We start from the raw sequence: 27,627 nt of genomic DNA, 5'->3' as shown, positions 1-27,627 counted from the left end.
AGGTTGGCCTGTGCTCACTGAAAGAAAGAGGGAAAGAGAAGTGGGGGCACATTCATGAAGAAGGCAGGAGGGGGTGAGCTTTGCCATGGCAACAAAGCCCCTCTTTACCGGGAGAGGGAAGGATATGGAAAGACTTTTTGCATTGCTAGTTGCGTTTAATCTTTTCATGATACATACTCATTATGAAAAAAATTGAAAAGTTCAGGAAAGGAAAAGTAAACTCAGATAATTGACAAGATCTGGATGAGCTTTCTTCCAGAAATCCTTCTGTGTATATTTGCACACAGATTTTTTTTTCCACATAGGTAAGATTATACTATCCGTGTTATTCTGTATATGTGTTTTAAAAATTCAACAATAGAGCATAGGTATCTTTCCTGGGCAATAAATATAGATCTGCCTCATTTTTTAAATGGTTGCATAATATTCCATAGTATGACTTATGTATAAATATATATAGGTGTATATATATTTATATACATAGTATAAATATATATATATTTAACCAATCCTTTATTGATGGGCATTTGAATTATTTACGGTTTTCCTCGGGTTTATTGTAGCCTGCAGTGATAATCTTTACACATCTGTCTCTGCCTAGATGTATAAGTATTCCCTGGGGGGTGTGGAAATAGAATGCCACACACTGCTCCCAATGCTGGAGAGGGCCGTTCCACACACACTTGCTTCCACCGCATCTGAGGCGAAACACCTGGAGAGAGTTAGGGGATGGTGAAGAGCTTGTTCCTAAAAGTTTTGGTCTTTTCAGAAAGGGAGGAGGTGAGCTCATCTTTGGAGAATGGGATGGGCTGAGAAGAGCAATTGTGCGTGAGGGTCCAGATGGCAGGACTTGAGTGGGGCCAAAGACACAGCACTCACTGATATGCTCCCACCGGGCTGGGTTTCCCCAGCACTGAGAAGAGAAAACAGGCTGATGGAATCGCATGAGGGCAGATGAGAAAATCAACTGTCTCCAGGGAGCTGAAGCTGATCCTGGGGGGCGAGGCTGATAGTCTGGGTGAAGTAGGGAGTGTAAAGGCTGAGTGCAGCGGGGAGTAGAAAAAACCGTGAGAGAGGTGTAAGAAAGGAGCTTGAAATCTTGCAGAAGGAACAGCAGTAAGCTTCCTGCTGCAGAGGGTGGGCAGGCTGAGCTATGGCCAGCGAGCAGATGAGACCTGCACATTGTTAGTCAAGGGATCCTGAGGTTCACAGGACCAGTGGGTTTTCAACGGAAATGTTTCCTCCGTTAGAGTTGATGGCAAGAGACAGGGTGAAGAAATAATCCAGTACAGGTGATGTTCCCTGAGGTAGCTGCATCTCTGACTATTTCCATGGGATTTCATAGAAAACTTTTTTCAATAATGGCAGGAAGTTCTATGGTCAAACAAGTTTGAGAAACAGAATTAAACATGGATTGAAATGGGCCTTTTCTTTCTTTCTTTTTTTTTCTTTTTTTTTTTTTTTTGCAGGACTGAAAAAATTTTAGTGTGTGAATATGAGTTTCTGAGATGGTGAAAGAGTAGGCAGCATTTTCCAGACCTACTTGATCAAAGAATCCTTTTTCACAAAGAGTATTTTGGAACTAGTGTTGTGGAGGACATGTTTTAGAAAATGGATTTCTTGAAAGTTGGTAATGGGTCCTGAAAAGGATGGGTGTTGGGTAAGGGAGATAAATGACAGCAGCAAATTCCAGTAGGACAGAAAAAATAATTGTGCTAAAAAATGACAGTTACTACCATTTATCAAGTATTTGCTATGTGCCGGGGATGTTTCATGTATCACCTCATTGAATTTTCACAGCACCTCTGTGAAGTAGATGGTATGGCCACTATTTTTGCACATGAAGCTCAGAGAGGAAAGGGAGCTCCATGTGAGAGAGACATGGACCTAACTAGTGAGCATCGAGTTTGAAGATCCAGAGGTGACAATAGACATCAAGAAACCGATTCCCAATGGAGGAAACATTTCTGTTGAAATCCCGTTGGATTTGTGGGGTTCAGGGTCAGTAGAGGAGTTGCTCTCTACACAGAGGAGATGTGAGTATGTGATGGGGGAGGGTTGGGGGTCGGTTGAATTGAATGAATAGCCTAGGTTCCCTTCTCAACAAGAGGCTCTACCACCTCTTGAAGGGGTCTTTAGAAATAGAGTGGCCATTTGGAATTATCACAAGGACGAGGGGCTGCTACTGTCATTTAGCGGGCCAGCATGCTAAATGTCTGTGCAGTGTGGGAAAATCCTGTGTACTGAAAACTCGTACCACCCAAATGCCAACAGTGCCCCAGTGAGAAACACGGAGGGCAAGAATAGGGAGGAAAGTCATTTAGGATAAAGGGGGAGTTTGCCCATAAGCTCTGCGGTTACCAGGAACACAGTGGAAGGCAGCAGAGGTGGGAGACTGTGGGCTGGTTGCGAGTAGTCAGGTAGAGGTGGCAGGGGGAGAGGAAAGGCTGTCCCAGAGCAGCACACGTGGATTTTAGGAATGAAGGAGCAGAAAGGAGGTGAGTGTTCAGAGAAGCAGATCATGAGAACTTGATGAGCAGGAGAATCAGAAAGGGAAGAACCAGATTCATTAGAGCTGAGGGGAGCCCACCGATTCCCATCTGAATACAGCCACATCCACAAAGGAGGCCTCTGGGGAGGGGGTTAATGGCAGGAGGGCTCTAATGAAAACAATTTTGCAATCTTAATTATAGTGTCCCCCAACCTTAGACTATAGCTGTTCTGCAATTTTAAATATAGCATTGGCTCCTGAGAAGACTCTCAAATCTTTATTTTTACTGACCCAATTGGCTGTTTTGAAAACCCACTCTGTGAACTCCGTTAGAAGATAATCATCAAAATATGTTCCTTGAAGTTCCCAAAGAAAGACCTTTTATTCAATTCCTCGAATCTCTCCCCCTTGCTGACTCTGATGGAAGGTTGCGGAAAGGCTAGGGAGTGAATTAACTCCACATTTTTGGTCAACCAAAAGAAAGCTGGAGTCAGTGACCACAGTGGAGTTAGCAGTTGGTTAACAGGTCCGGGCTATTTTCCACCTCCAGAAGAAGAAGTGAACCGAGCTCAACCCCAGCAGAGTCAGCAGTCAGGCCTCGCAATGTGCCAACACATGCACCTTCCATCAAACCTTCCACGTGGCTCTGTGGGAGCAGAGGAAAAAAAAGAAAGAAAAAAAAAAGTTCCTTCTGTGGCCATCCTTCTGGTGTTTGGGCTGGATATTATGACCTGAGGTATGAGAGGAACAGAGGCGCTTTCAAATCTCCAGTGGTTGCCACTATTTCATGAGTCTGAGCTTACAACACTGGCTTCCAAGGCTGTTCGATTTCTTTGTTAAACACACTGCCTGTAATTTGGGTAGAGATTGCTAGACGAAGAGTGGGGCTTGGTGTGGTGCCTTTGGTAGGTAATTCGTGGGCCTGGATTCTTTAGTACAGGGACCAGGATGCTGCTCCCTTGTGACAGTTCCAATTCCTGGGGCCTCTGGAACAGGGTAGGCAGACACTGGCCTATAGAGACTTAGATATTCACTACCCAGAGCAGCATGCTATCCCAAGCTTGTCCAGACCTTGTGCTCGGAAAGGGCCTTTCCCATAGACTTCTAGGTCCAGGTATTACCATATTTTTCTCCAGTTTCCTTTCCCAATCTCACTCCCTTCTGTCACAATAGTCTTTATCCAGGATCGGCAAAATAAAAAAAAAATAAAAAAGAAGAAGAGGAGGTAAAAAGAGAGAAGGCAACAGAGGCTATTTCTGCCTTCCTGGAAACTCAGATGCTCTTTAGACACCCATGGCCTACAATATGGCGACTTCTCCAACCATTCCAGACACCTGGCAACCCATAATATTTGATATGTAGGAGCTCCTCAATTTTCAGCATGTCAAAAAAGTCCTTAATTTTCCATGGATAATGTATGGATGACACAGGGAAGGATCAGGGCCTTATTTTGGAGGGCCATAAAAATGTCAGTGGTATTCTAAGGTAATTAACTGGGACACTAATGAACCCCCCCAAAAAAACAAAAAACAAAAAACAAAAAAAAAAAACCACACACATACACAAAAACAAAGAAACACAAGAGCTTTAGGAAAGGAATCTCATATCCCTTGTTCCAGTCCTTCCTCCCCAGTTCATTCCTTTTCTGTTCAAACATTAGGCCTCTGTATGTTAATTTTAAATCTCTACTGCTTAAGCCTTTGCAGTCTCAGTGCATCAGCACTCCCCAACACTCGGTAGCCATGGAGAATTCTAAGCATAAACCATATTTAAACCACATTTTAAGTCATTAATCTTTATTTTTGAATAACAATGAATCCTTAATTGAAACAGCAGAATTAACAATTAACTGAGGATGCAGGCCTCCTCAAAGGGTCAGTAACCCGTCTATTTTGAACACTCCCTATAAGATCAGCCCTGTGCTGAGGAAAGATTTCCTGACATTGAGGAGATGAAAAACTGCTAGGAGGTCAGACAGATGTTAGGCCTGAATGGATGGCAAAGGCTTTGCCCAGCTTTGTGGCCTGTCTGAACTGGGTACGTGCCACTCTCCAGGGACTCTGTATGTGTGTTGGGTCTTGCTTCGGATCCCTGGACATTTAGGAACTACTAACTAGCCATCATCTCTGAGACTTTGTAGCATGACAGGTAGGTTCTGTGACTTACAAGTTCTCTTCCTACTTCTTATCTCTGAATACACTTCAGAAAGCTGGGGTACCCAACACTAAGATCACCCCAGAAGGCATGGGAAGAGGTAGGCATGGGAGATGGGAGGGGGGAGATATTCTTTTCTTGTCCCTGTCAACCCCACTTGGCCCAGTGCAAGGGGGGAGTACAAAATCCAAATCAATCTAATCAATCATCTTCTAATCTGTATCCCCAAGCCAAGCTTTTCTGAGTTCTTTACATCTGCTTCTTCCTCCATGCTCTGACCAGAGCAATCTTGGGGTAATGTGAATGTAATGAGCCTGTGCTTGCAACGGGCTTGGCTTATAAAAGCCTCACAAATGCTTTGGATTGTGTTCTCATTAAAATGAACAAGGCGAAAGTGGAGAGTTGCTATAGCATTCCAGGCATAGGTAAGTTAGGGGTCCCCAAGATCCATGGCTCAGCCCTAGTGAACAGGAAGTCCAAAGCATTAGAAAGAGAAGAGAACTCTTCTGGGATTGGGGAGGGTGGTGAGTTATGGAGCTGAAATGTCAGCGAAGGGAATAAGGCCAAATACTTGTGAACCCCTGTCTAGAGAGAGCTGAGATCGTGCTGGCAGCTGTCATTTCCCTTCCCATGGGCCGCTCCGCAAAGTACCGGAACCGGGCCTTTATTAGTTCCCACTTGCTAATGATGGCCAATTTGGGGGGCTCTCGATGGGAGAGCAAAGTTATGACAAAGCTGTGTACTTTTTGTGGGGATGTTTGCTGAAGGTTGGTGTCAGCCTTGCTTGATTTAAGTCTTCCCAGATTCCCTGCAAAGGCTATAAACAGTGAAGTGATGAAATTAGCCCTGGAGCCAGAACAGGGAGGAGGCCCAATCACAAGGGAGGGCTGGGAAGCACCATGAAGGGGTGAGGAGAAATGAGAAACACTGGCAGGAAGGCCTTGAGGACGTTTCTGCTCCAATGAGTGGAAGGAATACCTCCCGAGGGGTTGGGATGGCGGTAAATCCGACAGCCCGCAGCGTGGTTCTGGCTGAGATCATCTGTGGATGAGAGGGCCTGGCTAGTAGGGTGAGGTTTGGGTCACACAGAGCACAGAAAGTACCGAGGCATCCTGGTTGGCCTTGCCTGAGGCACCAGTTTATGAGAATAGGGTGGTAATCCTGGTAACCTGCCAGGCAAAGTTATCCTGTAAACTGTTGGCAGATTCATGATGGGATGGCAGCCTCAGACACAAAGCGGGGCTGAAAAGGCTGGTTTCTTAGGAACGTGTAAAGGGACTAGTGGTGCTCGCCATATCAGCCTTCCTTCTGCCACTGTACACCCCCTTCCAAAGTGCGTACGTACATATGCACACATGAGAACACACTAGCTCTAGGAGAGGAGTTATCTGGACTCTTATTGTGAAGAGGAAAACTCAACCAGGATTTAGGAGGCTTTGCTGCTAACTGGTTCTGTGACTTTAGCCAGACATTAAAAGTGAGCACCCCCTCCCCCCAATTCAGCTTCCTCACCTGTAAAACTGGGAGAATGATTTCCCACCCTCCAACGATCTGTCAGGCTAGTTGTAGGGATCAAATGTGAGGATGGATGTGAGCCCAGGTCTCCACTCTCCCCCAAATTAACTCAGAATCTCTGAGGGTGGGGCGCTGACTTTGGTCTCTTGATCACAGCTGCCCAGTGATTCCATAGGCAGGCATAGAACCATTCCTGGAAAGCACTATACAAAATCATTCATAGATTCATTCGAAATTGTGTTTGTTGAGCGTTTCGCTATGCCAATCACTGTGCTAGGGGCTTTGGATAAAGCAGACAAGACAGACACATTTCCCCGTCCTCACATCTTTCACCTTGGGGAAGAGAGCTGTTGAATAATAGGTGTATTGCATTCTACACAGGGAAAATACAGAGCCCATGGAAGTGTATCTAACACGGGACTTACTGCAGCCTGGGAGCTCCAGGAAGACTGCTGAGGAAATGACATATGAGTCATGACCTAGACAACAAGCAGAGGGCATTCATGGCGATGATGGTTGCCATCTTTAATTTGGGGTCACCCAGAGTCCCTCCCCTACTAACCCCATTCAGTTTCTTGCCCACTCTGCCTGTTGGCTGCAGCGTTGACCACAATAGTCCCAACATTTGGGAAGTGAGGTCACAGGTGCTACTCAGGTTGCTTCCAGGTCATTGTCAGAACCCCTGAGGGTCCATCACACCCTCAGGCGTGGGGCCGGCCTCCTTCATTTCTCCCCGGTTTCTTAGCATTTGTAGAACCTTTGCTTGTTCCTTTGAGGAGATGGTAGATATGGTAGCAAAGACTTCTGAGTTCCAATCTCGGCTTCACCACATCTTCTGGGTGCTGATCGGCCCCGTTCCTGACGTCTCTACCCCTCAGTCTTTCTCTCCCTCCAAGTGATACTTTGGACCGTGAAGCTTATACGGCTGTTGTGAAGATGGTGAAGATGGCCTCGGGGCAAGGCCCGGCCCTTCATGGCATTAAAAAAGGGAATGAAAGAAAACAAAACTTGGATCTTCTACTTCTAAGCATTACTGGCTTAAAATATCCTGGGACTATAAGTACTAAACTATAAGCAAACTGCCAAATGCATACCTAAGGTTGAAAGAAAATGGAAAATCCCCGAGGACCAAGCCAAAAAAAAAAAATCAAATTAGTAGCTGAATCTGGATGGGTCAACAAATACTGAAGCTGGATGTCAGGAACCTAGAGTCACGGGTGCAGGTGGAGAGTGGGCTGTGAGTGCCATAAGCCAGGGCAGCTGAGCTGAAAGACCCCCAGCATAAAGCCCCAACCCTAGAAGGCGCTGCCCCAGGCCCTGCCACACCATGTCACCCTAGAACATCAATTCAGGTTGGGTTTTTTTGGCTCCAGTCTTTTCTGATTGGTCACAGTCTTCCTATGGATTGGTCAGTGCCCACACCTGTGGTGGAAGATTTCTGAGTCTCAGTCCAGCGAGTCTGCTCCTTTAAAAAAGGGGAGCAGGTGCAAGAAGCTAGGGGGGAAATCCACCCGTTTGGGTTACCATGTGTCAGGGCTTGGAAAGATGCTGAGCCAATCAAGCAACCAGCTCTTATTTCTTCTTACCCCAACCCATGGGGTTTGAGCAAGGCCTGTGCAGAGTAGGCAGTTGAGCTGATCTGTGTGTCTTTTCCGGCTTGTGGGTGATCATGAAATCTCCTTACCCAGAGGTGCTGGGACATCGCAGTTCCTTAGCCACTTGATTCTTACCTCTGACCCCCTTTTCTCTGTTTACCATCAGGTCACCTGGAGCTCCAGTGGGCTGAATTGGACCCAGGGGCTGGCGGGGAGGGGCCAGAGTGTGGGGACTGTGAATGAATGGGCAGCTGGAGAGGGGTAAGTGGGACTCGGGGTCCCAGCCTGGCTTCTGACGGCACTTGGCTCCATTACAGTGAGGTCAGCTGGCGGTGACGGAGATGCGTTGTGTGTTTCAGAAGAGGACCTGGCTGGTGACGAGGACATGCCGTCCTTCCCGTGCACACAGGAGGGTAAGGGCTCTGGGGGCTGCCCTTTGATCTCCTCTCTGGCCTGAGACCTCTTCCTCTCTCCCATGCTCAGGCTGGTGACTTGTCTCTTTATATAGCTTCAAAATCCTGGCTGTCCTTTCCCTACCACCGCCTGGAAGATAAAAAGACAGTCACGTGGGCCTGGGTTATGCAATACGATGAAATCAGTTTGCCACAAGTGCCATCTGTCTCCAGAGGGGACCTCTGCCATGTCCCCTAGGTCCTGTCTTCTAGCTGGCCCAGAACTGTCCCCTTCCTTATATCCTATGCCAGCCAAGTGGCCTGTCCTTCTTAGGCCCACAGCTTGGCATTTGGTTAATCAGAATTGTTACTTGGAGTAAGGCTTCTTGGTGGGTTTCAGTATAGATTGGAGCAGCTGTTCTCAACCTTGGCTATACATTGTACTCACCCAGGGATGCCTGAGACTAGCCCTCAGAAATTCTGATATCTTTTGGCCTGGAGTTGTGAAAGGGGCGTAAGGACTTTTAGACATTCCTGGTACTCATAACGTGCAGCTGAAATCGAACTCACCTTAGACATTTCACAGCTGGGGCCATCACTGCATTCCCGCTGGGCATGGGCCACCTGCTACAGTAGCCAGGAATACTGTTTCCTTCTTCTCTGTACCAGGGACTAACTGATGGACTGGAACCATTTGTTTGCTTTCCAGGAGAACTGCTGGTTATCTGTGAAGTTTGGGGATTGGTGACCAATCTTCTGGTTTACCTGGAACTGAGGGAGTCTCCCAGGGTGTGTGACTTTCAGTCTTGGCAAACCATCTTGGCTTGCCCCATATTGAGAAGTTCCCGTGACATGAGACTTTCAGTGCTGAAACCGGGAAAGTCCTAGGCAAACCAGGATGAGCTGGTCATCCCATGGTGAAACGAGGCTGGCTGCCCCATGCTGTAGATCATCAGGAAGGCCAATGTATCAGGCAGAAATGTTTGCTCACAGCCCGGGCTGAATAATGATGCCACAGAGAGCATGACGGTAGTGGTGGGGAGTTCTTTGAAGATGCTGATTCTGGTCTCTTCCTAAAAGCTCTAGGACCTAGAGGAAAGGCCAAGAGATGGGTAAAGATGGAAGATCGAGAACATGAAATGTGATGAGACGGACCAGAGCAGGAATGTGGAACGGACCCTTTAGCAGCAACCTCAGCCACTGGCCTAAGCCACTGTCCTTTTGTCCCTCCACAGGCCAGCTGGGGGCCCGCTGCAGCCGCTGCCAGAAGAACCTGTCTTTGCACACGTCAGTGCGGATTCTTTACCTCTTCCTGGCCCTGCTCCTGGTGGCGGTGGCCGTGCTGGCCTCTCTGGGTGAGTGCAGCATCTCAGGCTAGCTCAGGCCTTACCCCTACCCCCACCTGGGCTGCAGGGAAGTTTCTGATCAGGGGTCCTGCACCAAAACCCCCTACACAGACACAGATCTCTGTGCCAGGGCCCAGAACCAGCATCTTTCTGGCCAGATCTCAATCTCAATGCCTGATTCAAACCGCAAAGACTGTCTCCTAATTTCTGGTCAATAATTGGCCATGTGGCCTTAAGCAAGGCACATCCCCTCTCAGGACCTCTGTTTTCCTATGGCAAAATGAGAGGATCGGACTAGATCAGGTTCTCAGTTTCAGCTCCATGTTAGAATCCCCTGGGAGCTTTAAAAAACACTGATGCCTGGGTCTCACCCTGGATAATGGAACTAATTCAGGATTTTTAAGCTCTCCAGATGATTCTGTTGTACGTCCAGGGTTGATGTCACTGGTTGGGTGATTCCTAAGCGCTGCCTTTGTGACTGTTCCTTAAGGTGAGGTTGGATGCCTGCCTGCACCAGTATCACCCCCAGTTTGTTAAAATGCAGATTGTTGGGTCTCACCCAGACCTGCTAAATCAGAGTCCTGCAGATGAGAGCCAGGGGTCTCAAGTGTGGTGGCTTGTACGAATGGTCACTGACCTAGGAGATGGCATACCTCCAGGTTCAGGTAACTTCTGCCTTCTGGATGCTACCAGCTTGTAAACTGATGAAAACAAATTTGACAACTTCTCACTGCAATCCCATTTTGTTCTTAGCTTCAGATTTTAAAAATCCAGACTTCTTTACTAAGGAAGCTGTAAGTTTGTTTGCCCCAGTGGACTAGATATTAGAGACAAGGCTGGGACTAGGGCGAGACAAGCAAGGCAAGGAAGGTGCCTCATTCCGGATGCTGAACCATAAGAAGGGGGTGCCTGGTTCTGGCCCTGATTAGAAATAGGGTAAGTCCTCATTTAACTTTGTTGATAGGTTCTTGGAAACTGTAGCTTTAAGTGAAACTACCATATACCAAAACCAGTTTTACCGTAGACTAATTGATATAAACAAGAGTTAAGTTCCTACAGCCTATTTCTGGTCACAGAAACATCACCAAACTTCTAAATAAAGACCAAAAACACTTACAATATTGAACATTGAAATAAATGTGGACTATACATACATTTAAGAAAGGTGAAGAAAAACAAGAGAACGATTTTCCCACCTGCTTATTTCAGTTCAGGGTCGTGGGTGGCCAGAGCCTCTCCTGGCAGCTCAGTGCGCAAAGGGAGCACCCACCCTGGACAGAATGCCCTTCCATCGCAAGGCGCATCACCCACATGCATGCTCATCCAGACTAGGACAATTCAGACACCCCAGTTCACCTCACATGCCCACCTTTGGGAGGTGGGAGGAAACCAGAGTTCCCAGAGAAAACTCACTCAGACATGGGGAGAACATGGAAACTCCACCCAGTCGCCCTGCCAGGAATCGATTTGTTTTTCTCTCATCGACGTTATAACTAACTGATATTGAGTGAAACAATGTTATCTGAGGACCTGCTGTGTTCAGTAACCAGCTTCCTGGGCTGGAAGATGAGAGGCCAGCATATTGATTTGAATAAACACTAGTCATCTTTCCATCCAATCTGTGCCTTCCTCTTCTTACCAGGCTCAGCCAGGTGCCTGGTGGAGAAAGCCAAGGATCCTGCTGCTGCCCACATGTGCTCTAACGACTGGCCAGCACAGACCCCTTAGTAAGGTGTGAGGCTGCCCCTTTCCAGGCGATGATTTGGCAACATGCATCAAGGACTTCAAAAATGTTAATACCCTTTGACCCATTATTTTCTACTTCTAGCAATTTCTCCTAAGAGAATAACCATATACATACAACCATCATATACAAGGATTATTTCTAGGATCAAGAATTACTCATATTTACATATCATGTTTCATTTGTAGGCTCAGAAGGGAAGTTACCTTAAGTGTCTCCAACAATAGGGGATTTTTTATGTAATTGCTGAATCATTTATATAGGGTATAGTACAGACATTAATGTTTTTAAAAAGAGTTAAACCTCAATGGGAAAATGATGCCAATAAAGAAAAAAAAAAAAAAGAAAAAAAAAATTCGGAACATTTGTTGTTTTCTAAAAGGGTATATATCTATGTAGCTATAGAATGGTTGTGGAGATAAATAAGATTATAAGAGGTTCTTGAAGATATTGATAGCAGTTATCTCTCAGTGGTAGGATTAAGAAAAATTTATATTTTCTTCCTAATTTTCCCTATTTATTCTGTGGTCATGTCCTACTTCTAAAATCTGGGTTGGGGGGAATATATATATATATATATATATATATATATACACACACACATACATACATACGTACATATATATTATATACATATATTTATATGTATTATACATTATAATATATATACATATGATATATATAAAGAGGTATAAATGTCTATGTCTATAAATAGATATAGTTACATAGATACGCATTTTTAAGGGATGTGTGACAAACTCTGGCCATGAGAAGAATCTTCCTTCAGCTTTGGTTGCAGAAGGGCTGATAAAAATGCCTTTCTCTGAGGTAACTCCTTGTCCCAGTTTCTCATCTGTGTTTGCCCTCCAGTTTTCAGGAAAGTGGACTCTCTCTCAGAGGACATCTCCCTGGCCCAGGCCATTTATGACAAAAAGCTTGTGTCTGTGCAGGAAAATCTCCAGGGACTAGGTAAGTGTTCAGTGTCCAGATAGGCTAATGACTATGAAGGAAGACCAATATTAATTGTGGTGCGGAAAGGGTTCCCCCGCCATGACATGTGCTCTCTGTGCCATGGTGCCGTGGAGCAGGGCTGTCTTCACCAAACTTCTAGGCACAAGGGAAGGACAGCCATGGCTCCCTGCCTTCCTATTCAGCTGGAAAACCATCCATTCAAAGAGGGCTGCTACCCTGTGATACACACAGGACCGGGGCCGAGGGTTCTGTGTGTGGTACCAATCTAGCCAGAGCCTACAGGTAGAGAAGGAAGCCAAAGACGGTCCATTCTCCAGATATCCTCAAGTATCTGAAATTCTTTTTAAGACCTTCCAAAGCCTCTCAATAAGTCAGCCCTTTCCTCATCACTGCTTTAAAGTGTGCACAATTCGTGACGCTCTATATCTCTTGCTTTAAGGTACATTCTCATGCTGAGAATGAGACAGAAGGAGACATAATAGAAGGGGTTAGAGGTGGTTTGCTCTGATGGAAAGAGAAAGTCTTATTCTGCCACAAAGTAGTTGAGTGATATTTGGCAAGTCACTTCTCTGTGCCTCATTTCTCATCAGTCACAGGGGAAAAATCCCTGCACTTTCTTCTCCACAAGTTTATTGTGAGGGGATTAAATAAGAAAACAAATATAAAAATCCTCGGAGAAATTTTAAAATAAAATATAAATGGGAGGTTCTTGACAACCTCAGAAAAGTTAAGCAGATAGATATATTCTCCAGAATGTGGTGGTGGGATGGAGAAAATACCCTAAAGCCTACATTTCATGTCATAGTAAAGACATTGGATAAAAATAAGATTTCATAGAGATGGCAAGGCTTTTCCAAATAGGATTTCATAGTAGGACTTAGGAAAGGAAGAGGGAGCGGGAAGCCACTTGCTCAATATACTCTGAAATAGTTAATTGAACAAAGCAGTCTTTGTCCCCGGATCCTTCAGCAACTCAAAATGTTGTTCATTTCTCCTGAAGATCTGAAAGTCCCAAACAACTGCTCTTTCTGCCATGAGGCTGGGCAGCTGGGGCAAGAGATCAGAAAACTGCAGGAGGAGCTGGAGGGAATTCAGAAGATGCTCCTGGCTCAGGAGGTTCAGCTGGACCAGACGTCCCAGACGCATGAACTGCTCTCCACCACTAGCAGTCAAATCTCCCAGGAAATGGGCAACTGTTCCTTCTCCATCCACCAGGTCAACCAGTCTCTGGGGCTCTTCCTGGCCCAGGTGAGAGGCTGGCAGGCCACCACAGCCGGCCTGGACCTCTCCCTGAAGGACCTCACCCAGGAGTGCTATGACGTGAAGGCTGCAGTGCACCAGATCAACTTCACCGTGGGGCAGACTACAGAGTGGATCCACGGAATCCGGCGGAAGACGGACGAGGAGACCCTGACCCTCCAGAAGATTGTCACCGACTGGCAGAACTACACCCGGCTCTTCGGCAGCCTGCGTACCACCTCGGCCAAGACGGGAGAAGTGGTCAAGAACATCCAGGCCACGCTGGGGGCCTCGTCGCAGCGCATCAGCCAGAATTCCGAGAGCATGCATGACCTGGTCATGCAGGTCATGGGCTTACAGCTGCAGTTGGACAACATCTCGTCCTTCCTGGACGACCACGAGGAGAACATGCACGACCTGCAGTACCACACCCGCTATGCCCAGAACCGCACGGTGGAGAGGTTCGAGACGCTGGAAGGACGTATGGCTTCCCACGAGATCGAGATCGGCACCATCTTCACCAACATCAACGCCACGGACAACCACGTCCACAGCATGCTCAAATACCTGGACGACGTGCGGCTCTCCTGCACGCTGGGTTTCCACACCCACGCCGAGGAGCTCTACTACCTGAACAAGTCCGTCTCCCTCATGCTGGGCACCACAGACCTGCTCCGGGAGCGGTTCAGCCTGCTCAGTGCCCGCCTGGACTTCAACGTCCGCAACCTGTCCATGATCGTGGAGGAGATGAAGGCCGTGGATACGCAGCATGGAGAAATCCTACGCAACGTCACCATCCTACGAGGTGAGAACCAGAGCCAGGCCGGGCTGCTGCAAAGCTCCCAGAGGGCCTTGGTCATCTTGCCAGACCCAGAAGTACCTGGTGTCAGGCAAACATCCTAGCGGGCTAATACAATCCTGTTGCAAATGCCTAGGGCAACTGGCAGCTTTAACGCACTTGCAAATCTCGTTTGTAAAGGTGTTCTGGCTCCTAACTTTGTCTGTCATACAAACCTGGATTTTTATATGTGGATTTGTTTAGTTGGCTCTACAGAGAGAAATAGGCAGACCTCATCTTTTGGAAACTCTGTCTCCTCTTGTTTTCACCCTTCCCACCCATGTTCTCAACCATCTGGTCTTCAGATGCCCTTCATTCCCATGTTCTCTTCTCCTCCCCTCTGACCCCTGCATTAGTCAGGGTTCTCTAGAGAAAAAGAACCCATGGTGGGGGGGAGAGAGGGAGGGAGAGAGAGAGGGAGAGAGAGAAAGAGCGAGAGAGAGCAATTATAAGGAATTAGCTCATATGATTATGTAAGCTGGCAATCCAAAATCTGCACAATCTATGTTCTGGATGCTGCTGTAGAACCAGGAAGATATGATGTGTCAGTTTGAAGGCCATCAGGCAGAAGTCTCTCTAACTTGGGGGAGAGTCAGCCTCTCATTCTAGTCAGGTCTTCAATTGATTGGATGGGGCCCACCCACATTGCGAGAGCAATCTGCTTTACTCAGTATTGATTTAAATGTTAATCTCATCCAGAAATACCCCTCTAGACACACCCAGAATAATGTTTCACCAACTGTCTCGCCACCCCATGACCCAGTCAAGTTGACACATAAAATTAACCATCACAACTCCACCTGCCAAGTTGAAAGTCTTGGCACTCATACACATCTCCTTACCTCATACTTAATCCTCAAATGAAGACAATAACAAATCCACCTCAGGTGCATGATGTGGCCCTCTGGTGTACAAACAAAAACACACTAACTCTTTCCCCGAAAGAGGCGGTAAAGTCCTTCAGTGATGTTTGTTGTTCTCCTTGATATCACGTAACTTAAATACTAGGATATAAAATTAACAATATCTAAATACTGTGATATAAAGTCAATACATTTTATGTGTTATGTTATGTGATATGGAGATAAGAGAAGGAAGAAACAAAGATATTGTATCTTAATATATACATATTAATAACAATACGAAGGAAATACTCTTGACAGTTACGGTCCTCATTTCTGGAACTAGTCACATGTGCATAGCTGGTATTTATAACCATCTTCTTCCACCACCCATTCCATATTCCCTTTGCCCTCAGCAAACTCCTCAGCTGGTTGTGATTCTTTACCTGGTGCGGTGACTCAGATCTTCATTCGTGAAGGACCATTAGTGGTCCTCCCTGGATGGGGTTGTTGTAGTTTTCCATCAACCTTAATCACAGGGCATGGTAATACTACGAGTCCTAAGTGATCTCCTGTGGCCCAGACACTTCCTTGCCTCCATGGTGGAGTAGCAGTCCAATTTCTCCTTGGTGGTCAGGATCAATCACTCCCGTCATCACAGTGGTTTCTTTACCTGTTAATCCAGAGGCACGAGGAGCCCAGAGTGTCTGGGCAGGCGTCTTAACTTTCACTTCAATGGAACCATTGTTGTATCTCCTGGCGGAAACATTCCTCCCTTTGGAACTAAGATCTCTAAGCCAGCAAAGCATAAGGTTGTGGAAACAAGAAGAAAAACTTTTGCTAGTGGGTCACTAAGGATAACCATGAGTGGTGCCCCTCCCATTTGCATCCCTGAGCCCTGGACCTGTGAATTCTAGCTATCAGAGAAATGGCACCGCATATCAATGCTGACCGGAGCACATACGAGTACAGCCCTGAAAGTTATTGCCACCTAACTGGCACTGTAACTGAGTCTCCCAAAGGCCATTCCCCCCTTCCAATAAGCCAAGTGCTTCAGGATGGTGGGGAACATGGTGACACCCGTGAATCCCATGAGCATCGGCCCCATTGCCCCACTGCATTTGCTGGGAAGTGAGTTCCTTGGTCAGAAGCAATGCTGTGTGGAATCCCATGATGGTGGGTACCATCTGTAAGGACATGAGTGGTATTTTTGGCAGAAGCATTGCATTAGAGGAGGCATATCCATATCCAGACCAAGTGTCTCTTCCAGTAAAAAGAAAAGCAAAAAAAAAAGCACTGCTCCTTCCATGATGGATGTGGTCCAATGTAATCAACCTGCCACCAGGTAGCTGGCCAATCACCCTGGGGAATGGTGCCGTATCGGGGATTCACTGTTGGTCTCTGCTATTGGCAGGGTGGGCACTCAGCACTGGCTGTATCAAGGTCAGCCTTGGTGACCGGAAGTCTGTGTTGCTGAGAAAACTCATAACCTCCATCTCTGTCATCATGGCCACTTTGTTCATGAGCCCGTTGGGTGATAACATGGGGGGGCTGGGGAAAAAGGCTGACTGCAATGCACAGGACAGGTCATTCTATCCCTGGGTTATTAAAAGCCTCCTATGCCGAAGCCATCCTTTGGGGAGCATTCACACAGGACACAAATATCTTCACATTTTTTGCCTATTCAAAGAGGACTATCCACATAGTCCCCAGATGCCCTTATAACCAGTTTTCCGATCATGTTCTTTCCAAGTCCCTGGCCATCTAGCCAACCATTGGCCACAGCCTGTGAATTAGCATGCAGGAAGTCCTCACTTAATGGCATCGATGGCTTCTTGGGAATTGTGACATTAAGCAGCCAATCGATGCCTAACGAAATGAATGTTACCACAGGCTAATCGACAGAAATAAGAGTTACGTGCCTACAGCAATTTCTGCTCACAAAAACATCACCAGACTTCTAAATAAAGACCCAAAGCACTTCTAATATTACACATTGAAATAAATGTGAACTATACATACATTTTTAAAAGATGGATAAAAATAAGTAAGAGAATGATTTCCCCACCTGCCTACTGCAGTTCACAGTCTCTGGTGGCAGCTCAAGGTCCCAGGCTGGGACCATTTAGACAAACCTCCCTCCTCGACTGGTGGGGCACAGGGCGTCTCCTGGAATCAGTGTCCGTTCAGAGCCAGTGTGCAGGAGTGCCTGAAAGTTCTGAGTATTTCCTCTTCCCTAATGCGCAGTTACCCTGCTGAAAGGCCGCAGGTCCCTTTGGGGAAGGCTGGGAGAGAGACGAACAGTATAAATATTTGGTAGTGCACGGGAGTCCCTCCTGAAGGGGACCCAGCCTCCCTCTCATTCAAGGGGTCTGTCGCTTGGCTCAGGTCTGAGGATTGATTGAGGGGCCATAGCTCTGTTTTCATGATTCAGATTAGACTTTGTTCACTTGACCTAGAACTTTTCTGTTTATACAGAACAGGTAAGAATTTAGTGGGTTCCGTATCCATTTCCATTCTAGGAACAATGCGATCAGCTAGCTGACATCCAAAGTCTGTGTGTCAGACTGTTCTGTTCGCTGCTTTGACTCCGCTGTCCATTCAGGAACCATGCCCACCTGCCCTTTGGAGGTTGAGTGCCACCACTTGGCCCTGCCCTCCCCCCCCACCCCACGATCCAATTACCCCATTGCATTTAGGTTTCCCAGTTCAGTGACTGCAATTCCCACTGTGAGGTCTGACCTACAGAGAGAGCGATCATAGCACCCTGCAAAGATGCCAGGGCTCCCCTCACAAATCTACTTCTCACCATAAGGTGAAAGGCATGTGCTCTGCACCTTCCCAGTGTGGGTGAGTAGGTCTCAAATGACAAATCCACTCTAACATTTCAATCTTCCTAAGCCATTAATCCCTTCCTTTACATTAAACCCAGGCAGGTCCAACATTTCTAACTCACTCTCTGTGGGTCTCCTTTTGGCCCACGTTTCAGCCAACTAACCAATCAAACTGTTAGAGCCCTTTCTAACTTCCCAAGATGTCATATTAGAGGCATATCCTCCTCCCTCTGTGCATGTCTGTCTCTGTGTCCAAAGTTCCCCTTTTTATAAAGACACCAGTCATACTGGATTAGGGGCCATCCTAATGATAGCATTTAAACTTGATTACCTCTGTAAAGACCCTATTTCCAAATAAGGTCGTATTACCTTAAGCGGCCACCAGAGATTGTGAACTGCAGTAAGCGGGTGGGGAAATCATGCAGTAAGCGGGTGAAGTACTGGGGGTTAGGACTTCAGCACATTAATTTTGAGAGGACACAATTCAACCCATAACAAACACCATTATCTTTTCATTCTAGTCCTTTGCAGCGATATTTCCAACAGTTTTTCTCCTAGAAAATGGTCCCCAAAATTCCTAATCAGGATTCCTTTTCACCGGGAATTTGTATGGCTATAACCGGGTTCCCTGGGCGCTTCCCCAGGAAGTGTGTGTCTTTGTGGGAAGAATGTTCAACCTAAAAATATAGCAGCTCTTGGCTCTAGAGAATAGAGTAAGTAGCCACTGAGATCTGGCAGTTCCAGAATGTATGGTTGACATTTGGCGGGGGGTAAGGGGTGGTGACAAACATCTGGGCCCCATCATCCAGGAGGAAAGAGGGAGGCCCCCACTAACCCAGTCAGCTCTGTTCTCTCCGTGGAGCTCAGATTTGGAACTAATCTCTCTGATTCTCTTTAACCATTTAGTTTCAAACCTGTGTTGTCTTCATTTTATATCATTAAGTGTTTCTACTGCCACAGGCTAATTTTTTCTTTAATCTAGATTGATGATGTTTGAGGGGAGGACAGGGGCAGGTGGTGTGGATCTTATTGGCCTGTTCTCATATTTTTACAACAAAGCCAGGTGCTGAGTATTTCCTTGGTTACTGAAACCTTCCCACAGTATTTCACCTAAAATATGTATCTGTGTGACCTCTAGGAAACAGTGTTTCAGTGAAGGCATTAGTAGATGGTTCTTACGGTTCATCCTCTAGTAATTTTGTGTCTTTGTTGCATTCAACCTAGGAACAAATGAAATATAAAGCTTTCCCGTGACAAAGCCCATTCACACGCTTTGTTTCATTTTGGCCTCACATCTTTGTACAGTGGGCAAAGCAGGGGTTGGTGTCTCTATTTTACAGAGACTGGGAAGGGTTAAGGAATGAGCCCAAGGTCACACTGTAATTTAAAATCCTGACTCCTTGACGTGGCTCTGAGATGCATACATCTGTGCCCAACCAGAAGAGGAGACGCTGACAGCATGAGCTTCAGATACCAAAAAGCATTTCCACCCAGTCATGCTTAGGTGTAGGGTGTGGGGCAGAGAGTGGAGAAGAAGGGAAAGATGGTACCACAAGTATTGGCAAGGGAGCCGTTTGAGAACCTTGTTCTAGGTAAAACAAATCATAGTCACCGGAATTTATATTTGCACCTAACCTAATGCAGCATTCTCATCGAAGGACCTCGTCTTAGCTGGAAAGTAAGGTGGGACATCACATCTGTTTGAGCTACATCTGACTCTTAGTTCATCCTCTGCACATTTGTGTATATATTGTTTATTGACCAACATTCCTCTTGGTTGTTAAGTCACCGCATGTAAAATCTCTCACATCTGAAAGAAAATTTTAGGGAGAAAATGTACATGCCTTGCTCTAGGACCTTGTCACTCATTTATTTGTGCATAGACAGGTGTTGACAGGCTCTGATGTTGGAGCTGGCAATGAGGTCTCCCTGTGGCCGGAGCTGAGCTGTTCTCTAGAATAAACAGAGTGGGGACAGACAATGACCACAGCCGGTGTGGAAGGTGCCAAGTACTGATGGCTGGGCTGGGACTCAAACTGCATGGGAAAGGAGCCTGGCTTCTAACTTGCTCTGGGTCGTTAGGCAGAATCACTTTACTTTCCAGGCCTGTTTTTTGTTTGCTTGTTTGTGTGGTTGGTTGTTTTTGTTTGTTTGCTGGTTTCATCTGTAAATGAAGGGATGAGACCAGCTGTTCTCTGAGACCTCTTCCAGCTCTGTGATTAATTCTGAGCCTCCATTTGCTCAACAGAAAACCTGTGGTTTTCTTCCACAGCGGTTGTGCCTCTCAGAATATTTGTGTCATCGTACTCTGCAGGAGGATTTCTATGTCTATGCTAGGACTGTCTCTTGGGAATGAGAGACAGGAAACCATCCATCATGACTTAGTAGCTCAGTGACCTTGGCTACTTTCAACTCAGTTTCCTCATCCTCAGATAAGGATATTGGTACCTGTCCTACCTGTATCCCATGGGGTAGTTGTATCAGTGTGAACAAGTTTTTGTAAACTATGAAAGGCTGTCCTAGTGTAAAGGATGATTCTGAATCTAATTTGCTTGGTGGTGGGCTCCATGTCTTACTCATCAAGTACCCAGCAGAACGCCTGGCCCTTGGAAGGTGCTCAGGAAACGTCTGCTCAGTGAATACAAACATGAAAGCGTGAGCAAAGGGTACGAAGCTGAGGATGGGCAAGAAAGACGAGCTATAGAGGAATCAAATCTGCAGTCACATTCCATAAGCACCATCCTCCATCCTCCTCTCACACCCAAAGTGTTCAGGCGTTTACATGGCAAAAAGGGGAAAGCGGAGACTGTGACATTATTCTGTCGCTCAGGGCAGAGGAGCTTCCTGGGGACGTGGCAGGGGGGGAAATGCCTGCAGTGGAGGATAGTAGGCTTGCTTGTTGTTGAGCAACAAAGGTGACTGATGAAAAGGAGGACCGTGCAAGCTTCTGCTGAGACCTCGCCATGACACTTGGCCTGTTTCTCAGACGCCCTTACTTCTAGGTGGCCCTGCCACTTTGTCAGCCTTGAGCTCCAATGATTGTCTCCCCAGCACAAGACTGAATGAATGAAGGCAAATGCTCTGCTCAGTTTCTCTGCCCTGTGGTCCTGACGGCCAGTGCACACATTGTTTCCTTTTCTCCTGAATCTAGACCCTGAACTCCCGCCCCAGTGAAGCTGCTGCTGAAAGCCCTACTCAGCCTGACACCTGAAGTCTGCTCTTTGGCTTCTCATGCTCTCTGCCCAAGCCCATTGCTAATCAACAAATGCCTTGAGAGGAAATGTAGCAAAGACTGTTAGGCTTTCTTCTGTGAGTCCCCCTTCTGCCTGGAATTTTGGCCCTTAGTCTCTCTCCAAAGCCTTCAGAAAAGCGTCTTGGTATTTTATCGAATGATTCTGGTTGTACTTGGTGGGTTAGTCTGTTACAAACTAGTCCTCTGTAAGCAGAAGTGGAAGTCCATTCGCCGTTTTTTCAAGGCTCCTCAGGTGACAATAGCCAGGATTGAGAGTCTCTGACCCAGGCCAATATTGTCATTGAACAGAGGGGAACAATGACTTACTCAGCCACCTAATATGCTAATACCAGAGCTAAGACTCGAACCCAGGTCCCCCAAAGTGCAGGCCAGTGTCTCGAGAGGCACCCCTTCTGTCTCTATGTCCTTCTACCCTCGTGAGCTGGCCTGTGCTTGGGGCTATGAGATGGACTGGGGACCCCTCCTCCCCATGCAGCACCCCACCCCTGAGTGGGCAGTGTGGGTGCCCTGGGAGATGTGGTACTTCTGCTCACCCCCCAACCCCCGTTCCCCATACACACCAGGAGCAGACCACCCACTTGTCCCAGACATGCACTCAGCTGTGGCTCTACCCTAATGGGCCGGAATGGCCTAATTACAGCCTGTGGCTTCCTGAGTAATTACGTGCCTCCCCATGACTCCAGAGGATTCTGTTCCCCTCTCCCAACTCCACACCTCAGCCACTGCTGCTCAAGCTGCTTCCTTTGCCTGAACCGGCTCCCTACTGCTCAGAGCGGCACACAGCCCTCCCTTCCTTTGCCCTCTAGCTCTGGGCTGTGTGAGGGGCACCCTGTCCTGGAGAGCGCCTTGCACAGCCTCTGCCCACACGCCTTCCCACTGGGCTAACCATTCCACTACAGTTGTTGACTTCCTCCCCAGCCAGACACAGGTCCTGCCAGCTCTCCCCTCTCTGACGGCATGATTCATAGCTGGCCCAGGAGGCTGTGCTCACCTGAGGAGGGCAGTCCTTTCGGTTACCCCTTCCCTGCTCCCCTTGCTCTGGGCAGCAGCAGGGCAGGTGGCCCTGGCAGTGAGAGCACAGGGGTAGTGGAGAAAGGGCTAGGAGCTCTGGCCACCGCGTAATGAGGGACATAGGCAGCAGGGTGGGGAGCAAGGAGCACGGGTTCCAGAGCTTCTCAGGCCTGCGTGGGAATCCTCTCTCTGCCCCTTCCTGGCTGGTGATCTTGGGCAACTCTCTGCACCACGCTTTCTCATCTGTACAAGGGCCCACGATCTCTGTGCAGTGTTGGGGCCGTTGGGGACACATGTTCACTGCTCTCATCGCCCTTCCCTTCTCCAAGAGAAAGCAGGTCACAGAGGCCTTAGAGAGGGAGGCAGGGGCTGAAGATTGCAGGGCTGTCATAGGCGCACCGACTGGTGCAGGCTTCGTCAACCAGCTCATGACAGACAACAAGGGAAGCCACTGTCAGTAGCCCTGGAAGAAGCCACCCCACTTGATGTCCTCAGGGCGACTGGCTGGGACTTCTGTCTTGGTTCTCAGCGATGGGGTCAGTGGCGGTGGCATGGTGGGGCTGTGGAGAGAGAAGTAACCCTTTCCTTGCTGTCCTCTTTCCACTCATGCTGGGGCTGCAGCTTCTGGGGGAATAGGGGGACAGTGTGACCCAGGCTTCTGCACAAACCTTCGCCCGGAGCATGTGGGCACCCAGCCTCCCCATCCAGGGAAGACACACCGAGAGCTTCCCCAGAAAGAGGAGCCGAGAGGATGGTAGCGAGAAACAGAGAGAGGGCCTTTCTTCTCTGCAGTTCTCCCTCGCTGTTGGCATAGAAACCCTTAGAAATCCTTGCAGCCAGCTGTTGTGCCCTCTCAGGGGCCAGGGAGGAGATGGTGGCATGGGAAGGAATGAGGTCCTGGGAGAGAGTTAGGGGGCTCCAGCTGCACCTGGGGGTCGGGCAGGACAGGGCGTCCTTGTCGAGATGAGACTTCTCAGGCTTTTCCTGAGTCGAGGCTGGAGACGGGGATATGGAAGCCACCGAAGTGGTTGTAAGAAGAGAGAGTGACGAACCAGGGAGGTGGGGACAAGCCCTGGGAACCAGTTCTTGGAGCTGGCAGAGGCTGAGCCTACAACAGCAGGCAGGCCGAGGAGCAGGGACACTGGCAGGAACAGGGGTGACCGTGGAGCTACAGGGGCCCCAAGGAACTGTCGAGTGCAACTCTCAGTTATAGATGAGGGCCTGGGCGCGAATGGGCAGGGACTTGCCATCATCCCCCCATGGCCCTCAGATTCCCGTCCCACTCCACCTTTGAATGGCTCAGCGTTTACCAGCCTCACTTGGCCCCAGAGCCAAGGGCAGAGTTGGGGTGAAGACAGACCAGTAGCTTTGCCAGTTCCCAGCCAGTCCTGCCAGGCTGGGGCGGGGGAGAGGGGACAGTCCTTGCTTGGGCATCTCCCTGTACCCATATTGTTCCATGTTGTTCTGGCCACCTTAATGCGGGGCAGGGCTCACTGTGGCTGAAGGGCAGATCCTGCCTCGGGCAGCTCACAGGCCAGGGCAGTGCCACTGCCAGCCTGATGACAGAGTTCCAGCCTGTGCTGCTGGCAGGCCACATGAGCTGAGCCCACGCAGGGTCACATCTCCGTGGTGTGTGGGAGGTGGGCGTGGCAGGAGGTGGCAGGCAACGGCTGGGCAGAGGTTTTTATTGGCCCCGGTGGGGCTGACTCCGTCTGGGCTCTGATTTCCAGTTTAGATCATAATAAAGGATGGTATTCACAGACACTCTGTTCCACTTAGAAACATTCCGGGAAGGAGACGAGATGGGGAAAAGCAGGGGAGGGGGGCGTGGGGGAGGGAAGGTGGCAGCAGGTGGCATCCGCCAGGATGAACAGCAGTGGTGTCTGCATCTGCCAGGGAGGGGGCCCTGACGCAGAACCGGATCGTGGCCAGTGGGAGGGCTCCCTGCTCTCAGCATACAGGATCCCTCCCCTCTGAGAGCCACCTGGGCTCTGGTTTCCGCTCGGGGACCCCTGGGGATATCACTTCACCTCTCTGGGCTTTAGTTGCCTCCTCTGTGAAACGAAGCAATTGGACTACCTCCACCCAGCTCAAACATTCTAGGATCCTCTTGCCAAGGGGATGATGTAACAGCAGAGTTCTCAGAGAGAGCTGACGGTGGGACTGGACTTTATGTCCCAGGCCATCCCTGAGGCCCCCGGCCCCCACCACCCCGACCCAGTGATCCCTTGCTGAGACCGCCGCAGAAAGACAGGCCCTCGCTGTGCCCTGGGCGCGTGGGGACTAAGGGTGTTCTCCGCAACTGCCCTCCTCACAAGGACAGATGGTTCTCCTTCCTCGGTGCTCCTGAGCATGCTGTTGTACCTTGGGCTGAGGGACACCCATGCTCTGCTTATGTCCTCAGGGTCGGTACAGCTCTGAGAGGTGGAGCCTTGCAGGCCTACACAGCTAGAAGGATATTTAGGTTATCTGACCTCTGACCCCTTCACTATCTTCCGGGGCTTCCACAGTGTAGCAGGGTCCACCAGATAGGCACCAAAGGTTTGTTTGCTCTGTACTGTGACTTCTGTTTTTACATACCAACTAAAAGATTCAGAAAACAATAGCCCAACAGTTCAGAGAAGAGGCTGAAGTGGTGAAGGTGGGCTTCCTGGAAGAGGTGCCCTTTCTCGGGGCTGTGGCAGTGACCACTCACTCACACCGGGAGGCATCTGCTTCTCATGCTTCGCTTTCTTAGCCTTCTCCTCTGGGTCACCTGACTTCATTCTTGGTTCCAGAAGTGTCACAAGGCATGAGCAAAGCCTGGAGTTGGGACTGGGGAGTGGGGTGTGGCGGGAGTGAGTACAGGAAAGACCACGCGGAGGTGTGGAAGGCCTCTGGAGCGGGACAGACCTGGACAGGCAGGCTTGGCCTCTCCGCAGAAGTGTCCGGCCCTCAGTCCCCACCATGAGTGCATGTGGGGCGCTATGGACAAGCCCTGAAGTCAGAATTCTGTGTGCCTACTGTGTACCAGGCTGCATGCTAGACACATACATGTGTCACCTCACAATCCGTGAATGTGCTCATCCCCACTTCACAGATGGTAAAGACGACTTAGAGAAGTCAAGTAACAGGCCTGAACTCCCAAAGCTTACAGTTGGTGGACCTGGGCTTTGCATCTGTCGAATCCTTGGGTGTCACAGGGCCCAGTGTACTGCACCTACTTCATGAGAAAGCCTCGTGAGAGCCACCCCTCATGGACTGACCTCTCCCCTCTCCTCTCTAACCCTAGGTGCCCCCGGCCCTCCAGGACCAAGAGGACTCAAGGGAGATGTAGGCGTGAAAGGGCCTGTTGGTGGCAGAGGACCAAAAGGAGACGCTGGCAGCTTGGGCCCCCCAGGGCCTCAGGGTCCTCAGGGGCAGCCCGGGGATGCCGGACCTGTGGGAGAAAGGGGGCCAGTCGGCCTGCGAGGTTTCCCGGGACTCAAAGGCTCAAAAGGCAGCTTTGGAAGTGGAGGCCCGAGAGGACAGCCAGGCCCCAAAGGGGATGTGGGGCCCCCAGGGCCAGAGGGGCCCCCAGGGTCCCCAGGACCCTCAGGGCCTCAGGGAAAACCGGGAATTGCTGGAAAGACGGGTTCACAAGGTCAGCGGGGGCCCATGGGGCCGAAGGGTGAACCTGGGATCCAGGGTCCCCCTGGCCTGCCCGGGCCCCCAGGCCCACCAGGAAGCCAGAGCCGCTACTGAGCAGGGCCCCAGTCCCAGACACTGCCACACAGAACGCCGGGAAGGGGACTCAGGGCAGAGTGAGCCCACAGAAAGCAAACCTACAGACAGTTGTGGTCCTTTGATTCTGAAGAGGGTTGCCCCGAGGCCTGCCCCTGCACCTTTGGGTTCCCCGGTACTGACTGTACCATAGAAAGCACACACACACACACACACACACACACACACACGCATATGTGTGTGCACACATGCATTTCCCTGCTGGCCAGGGGGACCAACTGGGTTTCCCTGGCTGGGCAGGAGGAGAGGGCAGAAGAAGAACCCCCTCTCCAGTGACTGAGCCTGCCAGGGCGGTGGCTACCTCGGGAGGAAGGTCTTGAATCTGTCTCTGAATTGGTGACCAACTTGAGTCTTTTCAGCATCTTCACACCCTTACCAGCCAGCAGTTTTCTGGGGTTGCCAGCAGTTGAAGAGACCCAGGAAAACTTTTGCAGGAGATTATGATTCAAACTCTAGTAACAAGGTGGGTTTGGCAACCGCCAGACCCTCCCTGTAACTATGGGAGCAGAGCCCCGGGACCTGCCTGTCTCACAGAGGACAGAGAAATGCACCAGGGCCGTCATGCTCGAGCCCTGGGCACTGCGCCCAGGAGCACAGCAATTTTTTTTTTTTCATGCCTCCAGAAAATTCCTCGCTTTATCCTTGCCTCCGCCTCTCAGGAGCATTCCAGAAGGAATCCAAGCAGGAGTTTCACCTGCACGGGACATTCTCTAGGCTCTGGAGAATTCTGCCAAAGTGGTGCCCAGGCCCTGGAAACTGGAGGAGGGCTGCTGGAGGCTGTGGCCACTGGGCTGCCTATGAAGCTGTCCCCCTTGATGTCCATTCCTGGGGTGGGCCCCTCTGTGGTGGCTGTGGGAGGACTGGCCCCTGATAACAGGGCAGCTGTCTCTCCTGCACTCATGTTCCCTCCTGCCCACAGCTGCTCGCTGACCTCACCCCACCATGACCCAGAATGGCCTGAAGTCCCTCTGCATGAGTGGCACAACTGAACGAGCAGGGAAGGGCCTGATTGTCCACAGGAGGCTCATTTGGACGTCACCCGTCGCCCACCTCCAACTTCCCGTGCACCGTGGCAGAAAGGAGCCGACGGACGTTCCCCCAGCAGGAAGAAGGCCGCCCATAGGCTCAACTCACTGTGAAGTGGCCCTGCCTTTGTGTTCCAGCAGAGCCCGACCAAGCCTGGGGTGGGGCATGGAGCTGTGGCCTCCCCAGCCTGACTCAGATACCAGCCCCTCTCCCCATTCCAGCCTTAATGCCACCTCCCTTCTCGTGATAGATGTGCAACTGGTTTGCACTCTCACCCGTCCCCACTTCCATGTAATTCTCCCGTCTACATATACTATCGTGCAACATACTATTACTGACTCAGTAAAGAGCTGTTTCCAGGAAGGAGGTGTCTTCTGATCCTTTCTGCCCAACTGGGGCATGATGCCTCCAGGGGCTCCTCCTCACCTGGTTTTTGAAGAGGAATCAGTGGACAAGGGGTAACCTAGATACTCAGTCCCCCTGTGGAGTCTGGGCCGAAACCCCTGGCCCCTCACTCCGGAAACACTGAGCTCTGCTAGGAATTCACAGTGGTCCTCCTGGGACGAAGCGTGTCTGAGGGAATCAGCCATGAAGAGCAGGAGCCCAGTGGGAA

General features: G+C 49.3%; 1 protein-coding gene across 4 annotated transcripts in view; it reads left to right on the top strand.

The window, feature by feature from the left end:
- Nucleotides 1–27,377, top strand: part of SCARA3 (scavenger receptor class A member 3) — a 33,371-nt gene extending 5,994 nt beyond the window's left edge. The window contains exons 1-6 of one of the 4 annotated variants that reach the window (XM_074338367.1): nt 7,943–8,016; nt 8,115–8,168; nt 9,383–9,502; nt 12,108–12,206; nt 13,210–14,253; nt 25,498–27,377. In XM_074338367.1, the coding sequence (XP_074194468.1) occupies nt 7,995–8,016; nt 8,115–8,168; nt 9,383–9,502; nt 12,108–12,206; nt 13,210–14,253; nt 25,498–25,949 (1,791 nt within the window). In that variant the 5' untranslated portion in view covers nt 7,943–7,994 and the 3' untranslated portion in view covers nt 25,950–27,377. Of the gene's footprint in view, nt 1–7,942; nt 8,017–8,072; nt 8,169–9,382; nt 9,503–12,107; nt 12,207–13,209; nt 14,254–25,497 lie in introns of those variants that run through there. The other 3 variants (XM_019733119.2, XM_019733117.2, XM_074338368.1) reach the window with 3 other exon arrangements.
- Nucleotides 27,378–27,627: the final 250 nt, after the last annotated feature.

Source organism: Rhinolophus sinicus, linkage group LG07 (assembly GCF_036562045.2).
Source record: "Rhinolophus sinicus isolate RSC01 linkage group LG07, ASM3656204v1, whole genome shotgun sequence".
Lineage (NCBI taxonomy): Eukaryota > Metazoa > Chordata > Mammalia > Chiroptera > Rhinolophidae > Rhinolophus > Rhinolophus sinicus.
Note: the sequence above shows the minus strand (reverse complement) of the source record. Positions and strands in the feature narration are given on the sequence as shown.